Source organism: Corvus moneduloides, chromosome 20 (assembly GCF_009650955.1).
Source record: "Corvus moneduloides isolate bCorMon1 chromosome 20, bCorMon1.pri, whole genome shotgun sequence".
NCBI classification, from domain to species: domain Eukaryota; kingdom Metazoa; phylum Chordata; class Aves; order Passeriformes; family Corvidae; genus Corvus; species Corvus moneduloides.
The window spans coordinates 4,403,064-4,414,457 of record NC_045495.1 but is presented as its reverse complement, the minus strand read 5'-3'; the positions used below and the strand labels follow the sequence as shown (position 1 = coordinate 4,414,457).

The following is an 11,394-nucleotide window of genomic DNA, read 5'->3' as shown; positions in this document are numbered from 1 at the left end:
GGGATGCCGTGGCTGCCACAGGGGCTTTGCACCCAGAGAGGAAGCAGTGCCTCCCTCCACCCCTTGGTATTCCCCCCTGGACTCGTGTGATCCGCTTATTTCAGGGATTTGGGGTTGCACCGCACGCTCCTCAGTGTGGGGTTTGCTGTCTGCTCGACTCCTGCCGCTCCAGCTTTTCCCGAGTCTGGAATTTGGTGCTGGTGCAGGAAGATCTTTCCACCACCTCGCCAGGACACTGGGCTGAGCCACTCTCCACCCTCAGAAGCACCTTGGAGGAGTTGGTGGCAGTGCCCTGTTCCCTGCTCCTTGCTACAGGAGCCCACCAGGAAGGGACAGCATTCCCTGCCCCAGCTCTTCCCAGGCAGCATCTGCCTTTGTCCCAGGGGCTGGAAAAACATCTATTGTCCCACTCTAAGGAGCTTTGCAGGCATTTGAGGAGCCTTCAGGGAGGGCCAAGACCCTGTTCCTCCCAAAGGAAGGGAGATGGAGTTGGTGCTGGTGTGGGAGCATGGGAAAGGCGAGGGGTTAAGAGGATGAGAGAGCTTGGGTGGTGCAATTCAGAGAACTTCCAGAGAAAATTACATGCCTGGGGAGCTGGAATTTAACCCTCTGGCAGGGGAGTTAAAACTGGGCTTCAGCTCTGTTGCCAGTGTGTGGCCAAGAGCTGTGTCCCCAGTGCCAGGACAATGACATGAACTGATGGGAGCAATGAGGAACAGCTCAAACCACCGGATACCCACCCAGCTCTGGGTGTTATCCTCCCACGGGATCAGTTTCCCCTGGAGGCCGTGCCCAGTGCCATCCTTTCCTCCACAGAGACAAAGCCGAGGCTGCTCAAGCAGATGTAAATTTATTTCACAGCCAAGACCCACGCGGGGCTCAGGGGGGACTCAGAGCTGCAGCTCTCGTGCCGGCTCAGCCTCAGTTTTACTTTTCAGCCTCTTCTTTCTGTTCCTCTCCTTCCTCCTCCTCTTGCCACTGGCGGTGGGGACGGGGGAGGGAGTGGCTGGCGCTGGCTCCCTGCCCAATCCCTCCCATGCCGGGGCATCGCTAAGGATGGTGTTGGATGCTTCCCCCAAGGATGGCAGCAGGGCCCAGGGATCAGCGGGGACAGCAGCTTCAGGATGTCTCCGCACCCCCTTTTCGGAAGAGCCTTTCTTTTTCAGACCTTTCCCCTTATTTTTCTTATCTTTCTTTCTCTTCCTCTCTTTCTTGACTGCCTTGGGGGCTGTCCCGGTGTGATGATCCCCTGGGAGGGCTCCTCCCCACGGGGGGCTCAGGGGGACTCCCCTGGGCCTGGCTGCCCGGTCGATGAGCTCCCCCCCAAATTCATACAGCACCGGCTCCCGGGGCACCGCCACGGCCACCGTGTTGTACGTCTTGCACCTGCCAAAATTGAGGAGGCACCACAGGGTGGGTGGGACAAGCCCTGGGCAGGGGGACAGTCCCCAGGGCGGGGGGCACTCACCAGACATAGAGATACGGCTCCACACACTCCTCCCTGTAGGTGAACTCGAAACAGGGCACCTGGATGACGTTGAAGAAGGCCTGGCCCACCACTCGCGAGGCCGTGTCGTTCACCCGCCGCAGGCACTCCTTCAACCTGCGCCGGGGCAGAGCCGGGCTCAGGGGGACTGGCACCCCCCGGGGGGATATTGGGGTGCTCTAGGGCAGCTTTGGGGACGCTCACCTGTGGTCGCAGTCGCAGTGGCTGATGGTGTGCCAGCGCAGGTTGCGGTACCCGTAGCGGGCGGTGAAGGGGTGAATGACGTGCTGGCAGTGGTCATGGTCCCGGCAGCACCGGTCCGTGTCCTGGTGCTCCCCTGCAGGGAAAACGTGGAGTACAGGCAGGGCTGGGGGCCCCACATGCAGGGCTAGGGTTGAGCTAGGCTAGAACTAGGATCAGGATTAGATTGGACAGATGCACACTGGAATCATACTGGGATAGGGAAGGATGGATGGGTGGGGGCTCAGCTGGATCAGCACTTGGGTGGGGACAAGGCTGGCACTGGGATGGGGACTGGTCTGCACCAATACCCCACTGAGGATGAGACTGGGACTAGGCTGGGGTCAGGATGGGGACCAGGACTGGAGCAGGACCATGAGAGGGTCTAGGCTGGGATCAGGATAGCAACTGGGAGTGGACCAGTACTGGGATGGGGACTGGAATGGCAGCAGGATGGACCACAGAGCAGGCTGGGGACAGAGGGTGGATCAAGAGCAGACCAGCACCAGGAAGGATTGTGATAGGGACTAGGCAGAGATGAACTGAGATTGGACTGGTGCTTGGGTGGGGACTGAACTGGGGCAGACAGGGATTGAACTAGCATGGGAACAGGGGCTGGAGTAGACCGGTACTGGGATGGGACTGGATTAGGATTGATGGGGACTGATGCAGCACTCGGTTGGGGATGGGATGGGTTGGGATGGGGTGGGATGGAATGGGAGAGAAGGGATTTGAGGAATGGAATGGGGAGGGATGGAAGGGAGTGGGATGAGATGGGATGGGAAGATACAGGTAGCAGCATCCCTGCCGCCCTTACCCAGCTGCTCGTAGGTATCCGCGTTGCTGCCAGCACCACACCACAGCGTCCCGGGATAGGTGAGCCCGCGGCGAGCGCGGGGCCGTCCCGGCGGGGCCGCTCCGGGGGCAGGTGGCAGCAGGAGCAGCAGCAGGAGGAGGAGGAGGAGGCGGCAGAGCAGCCCCGGGGCGCACATGGCACCGCGCCGCTGGCCGCCGTGGGGCCGCCTTATAGAGCGGCGCAGCCCGCCCACGCGGGGCGGCCCGGCACGGCTTGGCACGGCCCGGCACCGTGCGGAGGGTCCCGCAGAGCCGGGGGGCTGCAGCCGCTCCCGCTCCGGCAGCCCGCGGGGAAGGGGTCACCCCTCCCGGTGGGACCGGCCCCGTTGCTGTGGCAGCCGGTGGGGTGATGTGCCGGGACCGGTAACGAGCCGGCCACAAACCCCCGCCCCGTGACGCACCGACCCCCCCACAGCCCCCGGCCCTGGAGCGGCCCCCGACGGGAGAACGATGCTCTCTGCATCCCTGCATCCCTGCATTCCATCCCATGGATGCTCTCTGCAGCTCCGTATCCCAGCCCGCAGATGCTCCCTGCATCCCCGTGGATGCTCCCTCCCCGCGTCTGCACAGCCCATCCCATGAATGCCTGACTGCATCCCCATGTCCCATCCCACGGGCGTTCCCTGTGATCCTTCCTGCATCCCATCCCGCTGATGTACCTTTGACAGAACAGCCCAAGCCCGGTGCCTAGCCGGGTTGGCAGCCCGCACCGACATTCCCAGAGCGCTGCCAGGGCTGTCCCTCTTGGCCAGCTCCTGCCCTCGGAGCCCATTGACAGTCAGGACACAGCCCTGGCTCACTGGGATGCTGTGGGAGCCAGGGCTCAGCAGGGCAGGACAGCGCCTGGACTCCCCAATGTGGGGACGTGCGTGGCCTCAAAAAATCCCTGCGCTGCCCACGACCACCCAAAGCTGCAGGACATTGCCGTGAGCACCACCCTGGTTCGCTGACCCTTGCACCACAGGGTGCCACCCCACTGTGCCACCCACACCGTGCCCTGGCACTGTGCAAACACCTCAGCCCCGTTGCTCCCCACCACAGCACTGCCTGGCTGGGACAGCAGAGCCAGTGGGGGACATTGCTGACCCATGGGAAGGGTTCCTGCCTGGCACCAGCCCGGTGTCCAGCTGGCCGAGGGCGCTGGCCCAGTGCCGCAGGGGCTGCTCCTGCTCAGCTGTCGCTGTCTGTGACGCTCCCGTGACGCTCCCGCTCGGCTCAGCCCCGCCGCCAGCACCCAGGTACAGAGCTGAACGGGCACTCTGGGCCCTGGGGTGCCACATGTGGGTGTGGGTGGGGGCACCGGGCCGTGGGGAGCCCTGTGGAGGCTGCAGGTGGGCAAGTCTCACCCCTCTTCCACGCTCAGTGCTCGCAGCACCTGCAGTCCCCACGCATGGACCTGTGCCACGTCCCTGCCACCCCGGAGAAGGGCTGGTACCTGGCACTGATGGCCCCCAACGTCAAAGGTCCCAACTATGCCTGGCTGGACCCCTCCCGGCTCTACTGCCACCCGCAAGTACCCAGTGCCCCGGGTGGATGGCACCGTGGGGGCGTCGGGGTGGGCTGCATCTCCGCGGGGCTGCCGGGGCACCCAGCTGTGGGTGCCCATGGTGGGCTGCGGGCACCCAGCACCTCCACTCTCCCCCCAGGGCTTGCAGGACTGCGTGGCCGACCTGCTGCAGCCCTTCCAGGGAGAGGCCATCGACATGGTAGCCGGCATCGACGCCATGGGCTTCATCCTGGGTGAGCGGGCACACGGGTGAGTGCGGGGCCGCTGTCCCTTGTCCCTGGGGGTCCTGATGGTGCTGTCCCCACCCCCAGGCGCTGCGGCCGCGGCCACACTGCGGAAAGGCTTCCTGGCCATCCGCAAAGCCGGGCACCTCTGCGTGCAGACCATGGCACAACCCTACACCGACTACTCGGGCCGGGAGAAGGTGATGGAGGTCCGCACCGATGCCATCTCGCCAGGTGAGCCTGTGGGGTGCTCCCGTTTTGGGGGGCTGCCAGCGTGGGCACCGGGGAACTCATCCACAGCCTCTGCCCCCTCCAGGTCTGCGCATCCTTCTCGTGGACCAGTGGGTTGAAACTGGGGGCACCATGAGGGCGGCCATTGAGCTGGTGGAGCGGCTGGGGGGGGTCGTGGCAGGTAGGAGGGGGCACCAGAGCATCCCGAGGACCACCATCCCCTTAGCCTGTGGTGGCCAGTGCTGAGCCCCGCTGTGTGTCCCCACAGGTGTCGCTGCCGTCTGCATCGAGAACAGCGAGGGAGGGAAGTGGATCCAGGAGCGCTACAAGTGCTCCCATTGTGTCCCCCCCCGCCTGCAGCCCTGCTTTGACCAGCACCAGTTCGGCTGGGACTGATGTGGGACTGGCCTCTCATGTGTTCCCTGAAGCCCCCTGAGGGACACAGGGCTGCTGGCTCTGCAGGACAGGGATGCTCCTGGGTGGAAGAAGGAACTCGTCCTCAGTGGCAGCCATCCATCCTTCCTGGCTCCATCCTCCTGTTTGCCCATGAACCTGGGGGCTGCACCCAGGGACACGGAGACCTCAGCCAGCCCCAGCCCCCTGCCCCCAGCCCCACACCTTTCTTACAAAGCATAAAAAAGGTTTTATTAAGACAAAAGGCAGCCTGAGGCCATCTCCCCCTGCGAGCAGTACCTGGGTTTGCATAGCTACAGGAGCCACACAGGTGCTCCTGCCCACCCCAGCCAGGGGTGCCCAGGCAGGCGAGGGGCCGGGGGGGCTAGGGGTGGCAGGGACGGCTCCTCGGGGCCGGCCGGGGTCGCCCCTCTTTGGTCCAGAGGTGTGAGCATGGAGGGGGCTGGAGGCTGCCCCTCACTGGCAGCACTTGGGTTTCTTGCGGGGCGTTGACAGGTACAGGTCGCTCTCGTTGCTGTTGATCCCTGAGGGAGAGAGGAAGGAGGGTTGGTGGGTGGGTGGGGGACAAAAAGGGACACCCGTGTGGGGCTGGCCAGGGCTACTCACGCACGGTGTCGCCGATCCGGCGGGTGTTGTTGCCGCGCTCCAGCTCGGCCAGCACGCTGTTCTCAAAGGTCAGGGCTGCCACTCGGAAGAAGAAATCCCGCACGTTCTCCCCTGCCCCACGGGAAGAGAGCCCCCCTGAGTGTCTCCTGACCTGGCTGGACGCTGGGATCTGCATCCCCCCACGCAGCTGGGACTCACCGGTGAGTGAGGAGACAGCCCAGTACTCCGCCTGCATCTCCTGGGCCACCTTGAGAGCGTCCTTCTCCATCAGGCTGTACTGTGCTGGTGACTGCCAACCGAGCTGAGCGTGGGTGGGTGACAGGGACAGCCAGGGCACAGCTTGCCCACAGGGAAGGGGACACACTCACGCTCAGATCCTTCTTGGAGCCCACCAAGAAGAGGATCACGCTGGATGGGTCATTTTCCTTCAGGGCATCAGCCAACCACTGCCTGTGGGAGCCACTGTTAGCAACTGCTGGCCGAGCACTGCACTCGTGCTCACCACACCACAGCAGCCCCACAACCCCTCTCTGTCCAGCCCTTAAGGCCCCCACGCCCCTCCCTGGTCCCTCCCCTGGGCCATGTGTCACCTACCGTGTGTGCTCCAGGGACCCCACGTCGTTGACATCGAAGACAATCACGATGGCTGGGGGAGGAAGGAGGAGTGAGGCGGGGACAGGGACAGCGGGATGGGCAGCTGGGATGCAGTGGGGAGCTCACCCTGTGCTCCCCGGTAGTAGGTGGAGGCGATGCACTTGAAGCGCTCCTGGCCAGCCGTGTCCCACCTGGGGGGGGGTGGGGGAGGTGAGGGGGGGTCGCAGGGGTGCGTGGGGAGGGGGCTGGCACCTACTCACAGCTGCAGGCTGAAGGGCACCCCCAGCACCTCAAACCGCTCCATCTCGAAATCCACCCCGATGGTCGCCTTGTAGTTCTTGTCAAAAGTGTCCTTGCAAAACCTGGGGGGGGGGGGGGGGGGAGGGGATCAGCATCCCCTGACCCCCCCATCCCAGCCCCTGGGGGCTCAGTGCCCCCCACCCTGGGCGTACCCAGCACCGGAGTCTGGCTGGAGCCGGGCTCAGCCCAAGGTGCTGCTGCCCTTTGGGGGAAGGGGTTCGCTTCCCCTGCTCCCCATCCCCCTCCAAGCCTCTCCGGGGGTCCCGTTACCGGTTGATCAGGCAAGTCTTCCCCACCGAGAGGTCGCCCACCACGATGATCTTGGAGATCTTGAACCTGCGGCGAGGGGGACGCGCGGCTCAGCAGGGTGGGGGGCAGAGGGGCTGGTGGGGTGGGCGGGCATCACCCCACGGCCCCTCGTGTCCGCAGCGCTCCGCATCCCAGCTCCACATCCCGGCTCCGCATCCCGCCCGCCGCAGCTCATCCCGGATCCCCGTGTCCTCCCCGTGTCCCCCCCGCGCCGCATTCCAGCGCCGTGACGCAGGGCTCGGCATCGCGCAGCGCCGGCAGCCACGCGGCGCCCACGCTGCGGACCCCCACCCGCGGCTGGCGGCACCGCGGGTCCCTCGTCACCTCCCCCCACCCCATCGCAACAGTGGGGACCCCAAACCACCCCGGACTGACCCCACAGTGCCCGTCCGCTGCTCCTGGCAGGCGCTGACCACTGTGGGGTGGAAGGCGGGGCGGGTGTGCAGGGCGGCCTCCTTCCGAAAACACTGTGAGGGGGACAAAGAGGGACACCAGGGTGACCACGGGGCTCGGCGAGGGCACCTCCGGGCTGGTGTGTCCCCCTGCTCACCGGGGGCAGGGCGGTGATGACCCTGTCCCTGCGGACCGGAGCCAGCACGTTCATGGTCCGTGGGTGGCCGGGGGAGCAGGGACGGGATGAGGGTCACGGCGAGGTCTGGGGACAGAGAGAGCAAGGAGTGGCGATGTCCCCGTGTCACAGTTGTCCCCATGAACAGCATTCTGGAACATGGCTGTCCCCGTGTCCTCAGGTGGGGCTGTCCCCTTATCCCAAGTGTCTCCCCTTTCCCGGGATATGGTTGTCCCTATGTCCTGGCTCTCCTCATGTCACCAAGGATGGCTGTCCCCACATCCCTGCCACCTCAAGCCCCCTGACTGTGGCTATCCTCACACCCTGGGGCACAGCTGTCCCCACATCTCAGCTGTCCCCGTGTCCTGGCCATCCCCACATCCCCAGTGTGCCATCCCAAGGTACCACTGCCCCCCTGCCCTCAGGTGTGGCTGTCCCGCACCCCGGGATACAGCTGTCCCCGTGTCCCACCACCCCCGCATTCCCACACTGTCCCCATCTTCGATCTATCCCCGTGTCCCAACCATCCCCACGGCCATCCCAGGGTATCCGCTGTCGCCGTGCTCCGCGGTGTGTCTGTCCCCATGTCCCACCCATCCTCATCTCCGTGTCCCACCGGTCCCCGCATGTACCCCCCGCCCCGCCCCGTCCCGCGTGTCCGCCGCGCACAGACCCCGCCGTCCCCTCGCCTCATCCCAGTCCAAGTTCTCCCCGCCTCGTCCCTGTCCCCACGGCGGGGGAATGAAGCGGGGCGTCCCCGTTACCGCGAACCTCCCAGCTCCGGTAGCGGTGCTCGGTGCTTCACGCCCAGTCCCGCAGCAACCGGCGTCCTGGCCCCTCCCACGCCCCCGTTCGGGGGCGTGGGAGGGGCCAGGACGCCGGTTGCTGCGGGGACTGGGCCACTACGCTGCTACCACCGCGGCGGGACCCCGGTAATCCCCCGCCACCCCGGGGCTCATCCCGGTCCCGCACCGCCGCGACGGCGGGGAGGGACAGTAGCGTGCCAGACTACAACTCCCATGATGCCCCATGGAGCGCCCGTTGCGCGTGCGCAGCCGAGTCCGCTAACGGGTACTACCACTACCGGCATGCTTTGAAGATGTCGCGAGAGTTGGCGCGGCGGGGTAACGGGGATTCTTCCTTGCTCGCGCGAGATTTGGGGGTATAAGCCCGTGCGGCGCGGCGCGGGAGACCCCTTTCGACTTCCGCCTGGCCAAGATGGCGCCCAAGGCGAAGAAGGAGGGTGAGGGCGCGGGGCGCTGGGTCCGCGTTTGGGGCGCGGGGCGGCGTGCGGGACCGTGCGGGGTGCGTGTGTATGTGAGGAGGCCGGGCTGAGCGAAGTGGGGAATGACGCACGGTTCCAGCGCGCTGCTGGGCGCGGGCACGTGGAGGTGGTAGGACAGGCCTGCCGAGTTGTCTGAGGGAGGTGGGGGATGTTCCCATCTCGGTGCCGGGACTCGTGCGTGGGGAGGGAATAAGTGTTTTTTTCCGCACGGAAACGGGAGACTTTTAACTCTATTGGGCGTTTTGGGGCTCATCTTGGATGGATGAGTGAGCGCGGGCCGCTGGGTGAGGTCCTGCTTATTGACCGGGGGAAGCCATGCCCGGCTGGGGAGCACATCCTGACGGTGCAGATCCTGACGGTGCTGACTGAGCTCTCCTCACAGCTGTGCCTCCGAAGACAGAGGCGAAGGCCAAGGCGCTGAAGGCCAAGAAGGCCGTCCTGAAGGGGGTCCACAGCCACAAGAAGAAGAAAATCCGCACGTCACCCACTTTCCGCAGGCCCAAGACGCTGCGCCTGCGGAGGCAGCCCAAATACCCCCGCAAGAGCGCCCCACGGAGAAACAAGTGCGTGTGGGCTGTGGGGCTCTGCTCTGCTGGGGGCTTTGGGGGATGGGAGCAGCCCCATGAATGGGCTGTTAGGGGACCTGGTGGTTTGGGATGCAGGTGATGATTTTAAGCGACCAAAGCCTGAGAGTTTGTGATTATAACCTTAGGTGACTGATGCACCCCAAAGACAGCTCCTGAAATGCAGAGGAGCACCTGCTAGCCCTCTGTTAAGCGTAGGACCTCTTTTGCAGGCTGGACCATTATGCCATTATCAAGTTCCCTCTGACCACAGAATCAGCGATGAAGAAGATTGAGGATAACAACACTCTGGTGTTCATCGTGGATGTCAAGGCAAACAAGCACCAGATCAAACAGGCTGTCAAGAAGCTGTACGATATCGATGTGGCCAAGGTCAACACGTTGATTAGGTGAGAAGGGGGAGGAGAACAGGTCCCTGGCGGGTGTGAGGTGCTTCATTTTAGCAGAAAATGGGAGCATGTGGGATAAAGCTCCATAGCAAAGTGCAACTTTTGACTGAGCACATCTTGGTGGAAGTGGGAAATGTTGGCAGAGCAGAGGGTTGGCTTCCTCAGGGGGCTCTTTGTCTCCTCAAGGAGCACTTCTAACACCCAGGGAGTCCTGTGCAAATGATGTAAATTTCGATTCTACTGAGCAGTGTGATGTTTCCAAAGGAACCACTGATGCACATGGGAATTGCAGGAATGTGGAGCAGGGGGGAGGAGCTACCTCTGTTCTGATGCCTGCTGTTCTTCTCTAGGCCTGATGGAGAGAAGAAGGCTTATGTCCGACTGGCTCCAGATTATGATGCACTGGATGTGGCCAACAAGGTGAGATGTCTTTGAAAGTTGGAAGCTTTTTTGCAACTTGTCTTGTGTCTCCTGCACTGATTGTTCTTCCTGAGTGTCTTCATGAGGTGCTTGTGCTTCAAGTGTGGTGGCACTTCCGTGTCCTTGTAGCCAGACAGGATCTGAGCGTTAAGGAGCCACATTCTCAGTCAGTTCAGTCCTCGAGGTGGTTGAGGTAGGCAGGAGGCAAAGGTGGTACAAAGTGGAGTAGGGGAGTGTACAGCACAAGGATCACTCTGGAATAAATGTACAAAGTGGATGTGTAAGGCTCTTGGGCAGTTCTGGGAGGAGGAAGCCAGTCCTTGGAGGATAGGAATCCTGGGGAGATGCAGCCATGGCAGTGATGTCTGTGGTGGAGGCTCTGCCTTTCTGCCACCATAACATCTGTTTTAACATCCTTTGCTTCTTTCCAGATTGGAATCATCTAAACTGCATCTGCCGAGGACTGTACAGACTAATAAACATTGTGACACCACTGAGGGCTCTTGTGTTTTGTGACAGCACAGCCCATGTGAAAGAGAGCGCCCAGCAGACTTTTGGGCCTTCGTTGCATTACAGGGATTCCTCCTTCCCTTCCTGGCAGTGGGTGGGCACAGCTGACTGCTCCACCAGAGGATCACATGGGAGTGGTGCTGTCCTGCTCAGAGGGTGTCTGAGATCATTAAATATGTGGGTGAACATGAGGTGATACCCAAATCGCAAATATCTCTGTATTTACCCCCAGAGCTCTGGTGTCCTGCATTTTCTTGCACAGCGTAACTAGGATGTGTTTGTGATCGGTGTTTTGGGTGTGCTACATCACTTCCATGTGGAGCAGACCACGGGTGGCCACAACAAAAACCTGCCAGTGGCTCTGATGTGACCCAAGTGACCTGTCACACCATTTCCCCTGTGTATCAGCTCTCTGCTTATGCTGCAGGTTCACTTGGAACCCTCCTGCTAATCCAGCAGCAGAGGCTTTGTGGGTTTTTCTGGCATGATCTCTGCTCCATGTGCTTGTGGTGTGTGAGTTTCCCTGTTGCTGTTCCTCACAGGGTTCACTGTCCTCAGGGCTGTTCCCAAAAGCTGCTGTTGCTGCCTCTGCAGTGTTTGGCTTTAAGTCTGTAGATGAAACCAGCTTTTAGAGTGTTTGGAGTTAGGAGAATGTGGTGCACTGGCTGAGCAGGGAATGGGGGAATTATGAAAAAGTCTTCAGGGGTACTTGAGCTTAAGTACATACTTAGGCTTGACTGAGAAAGATATGAAAGCCATGACCAAATATTGATTGGGTAATTGAGCTCTTGGGACACAGAGTTCCTTCAGGCCTCTTGTGGAGGGTGGCAGATTCCCAGGATGGTGGTTTGCAGTGTGAAGGATGGTGGTGG

General features: G+C 62.4%; 4 protein-coding genes and 2 non-coding genes across 10 annotated transcripts; 4 read left to right on the top strand and 2 right to left on the bottom strand.

Annotated features, from left to right (window-relative positions):
* Positions 1-831: 831 nt before the first annotated feature.
* On the bottom strand, positions 832-2,911 carry PROCA1 (protein interacting with cyclin A1). Its single transcript, XM_032130300.1, has 4 exons — positions 2,544-2,911; positions 1,691-1,823; positions 1,469-1,603; positions 832-1,386 (listed from the first exon to the last, which is right to left on the bottom strand). The coding sequence occupies exons 1-4, from the start codon at positions 2,716-2,718 to the stop codon at positions 891-893; spliced, it is 939 nt and encodes a 312-aa protein (XP_031986191.1). The 5' UTR covers positions 2,719-2,911; the 3' UTR covers positions 832-890.
* A 763-nt stretch (positions 2,912-3,674) lies between these two features.
* LOC116454035 (adenine phosphoribosyltransferase-like) lies at positions 3,675-5,169 on the top strand. Of its 3 annotated transcripts, XM_032130136.1 has the most exons (6): positions 3,675-3,819; positions 3,945-4,094; positions 4,228-4,321; positions 4,400-4,546; positions 4,629-4,724; positions 4,812-5,169. In XM_032130136.1, exons 2-6 carry the CDS (start codon positions 3,972-3,974, stop codon positions 4,937-4,939), a joined length of 588 nt encoding a protein of 195 aa, XP_031986027.1. In that variant the 5' UTR covers positions 3,675-3,819; positions 3,945-3,971; the 3' UTR covers positions 4,940-5,169. The 3 variants fall into 3 exon arrangements, with proteins under 3 accessions (XP_031986027.1, XP_031986026.1, XP_031986028.1); XM_032130135.1 differs by lacking the exon at positions 3,675-3,819 and having other exon boundaries at positions 3,957-4,321; XM_032130137.1 differs by lacking the exons at positions 3,675-3,819; positions 4,629-4,724 and having other exon boundaries at positions 3,957-4,321.
* Positions 5,163-8,202, bottom strand: RAB34 (RAB34, member RAS oncogene family). 3 transcript variants are annotated; one of them, XM_032130131.1, is made up of 11 exons: positions 8,106-8,202; positions 7,317-7,421; positions 7,142-7,233; positions 6,728-6,793; positions 6,418-6,519; positions 6,284-6,348; positions 6,158-6,209; positions 5,932-6,013; positions 5,762-5,852; positions 5,564-5,674; positions 5,163-5,481 (listed from the first exon to the last, which is right to left on the bottom strand). In XM_032130131.1, exons 2-11 carry the CDS (start codon positions 7,368-7,370, stop codon positions 5,414-5,416), a joined length of 783 nt encoding a protein of 260 aa, XP_031986022.1. In that variant the 5' UTR covers positions 7,371-7,421; positions 8,106-8,202; the 3' UTR covers positions 5,163-5,413. The 3 variants fall into 3 exon arrangements, with proteins under 3 accessions (XP_031986022.1, XP_031986024.1, XP_031986023.1); XM_032130133.1 differs by having other exon boundaries at positions 8,099-8,121; XM_032130132.1 differs by lacking the exon at positions 8,106-8,202 and adding an exon at positions 8,008-8,094.
* A 237-nt stretch (positions 8,203-8,439) lies between these two features.
* RPL23A (ribosomal protein L23a) lies at positions 8,440-10,505 on the top strand. Its single transcript, XM_032130139.1, has 5 exons — positions 8,440-8,577; positions 9,002-9,182; positions 9,416-9,592; positions 9,943-10,012; positions 10,444-10,505. Exons 1-5 carry the CDS (start codon positions 8,553-8,555, stop codon positions 10,456-10,458), a joined length of 468 nt encoding a protein of 155 aa, XP_031986030.1. The 5' UTR covers positions 8,440-8,552; the 3' UTR covers positions 10,459-10,505.
* On the top strand, positions 9,275-9,345 carry LOC116454168. Its single transcript, XR_004244023.1, has one exon. It is a non-coding gene; the product is annotated as a small nucleolar RNA Z17 (small nucleolar RNA).
* LOC116454181 lies at positions 9,806-9,871 on the top strand. The gene has a single exon (XR_004244035.1). It is a non-coding gene; the product is annotated as a small nucleolar RNA SNORD42 (small nucleolar RNA).
* Positions 10,506-11,394: the final 889 nt, after the last annotated feature.

Coding starts and splice junctions, on each gene's coding strand:
- PROCA1 (XM_032130300.1), bottom strand. CDS start 2,718: ATGTGCGCCCCGGGGCTGCTCTGCCGCCTCCTCCTCCTCCTCCTGCTG. Junction 1,824..2,543: donor GGATACCTACGAGCAGCTGG/GTAAGGGCGGCA, acceptor TTTTCCCTGCAG/GGGAGCACCAGGACACGGAC. Junction 1,387..1,468: donor GAGCCGTATCTCTATGTCTG/GTGAGTGCCCCC, acceptor CAATTTTGGCAG/GTGCAAGACGTACAACACGG.
- LOC116454035 (XM_032130135.1), top strand. CDS start 4,054: ATGCCTGGCTGGACCCCTCCCGGCTCTACTGCCACCCGCAAGTACCCA. Junction 4,547..4,628: donor CACCGATGCCATCTCGCCAG/GTGAGCCTGTGG, acceptor TGCCCCCTCCAG/GTCTGCGCATCCTTCTCGTG. Junction 4,725..4,811: donor GCTGGGGGGGGTCGTGGCAG/GTAGGAGGGGGC, acceptor GTGTCCCCACAG/GTGTCGCTGCCGTCTGCATC.
- RAB34 (XM_032130131.1), bottom strand. CDS start 7,370: ATGAACGTGCTGGCTCCGGTCCGCAGGGACAGGGTCATCACCGCCCTG. Junction 6,794..7,141: donor CAGCGGACGGGCACTGTGGG/GTCAGTCCGGGG, acceptor CCCTCGCCGCAG/GTTCAAGATCTCCAAGATCA. Junction 5,482..5,563: donor CCGGATCGGCGACACCGTGC/GTGAGTAGCCCT, acceptor TCTCTCCCTCAG/GGATCAACAGCAACGAGAGC.
- RPL23A (XM_032130139.1), top strand. CDS start 8,553: ATGGCGCCCAAGGCGAAGAAGGAGG. Junction 8,578..9,001: donor GCCCAAGGCGAAGAAGGAGG/GTGAGGGCGCGG, acceptor CTCTCCTCACAG/CTGTGCCTCCGAAGACAGAG. Junction 9,183..9,415: donor AGCGCCCCACGGAGAAACAA/GTGCGTGTGGGC, acceptor CCTCTTTTGCAG/GCTGGACCATTATGCCATTA.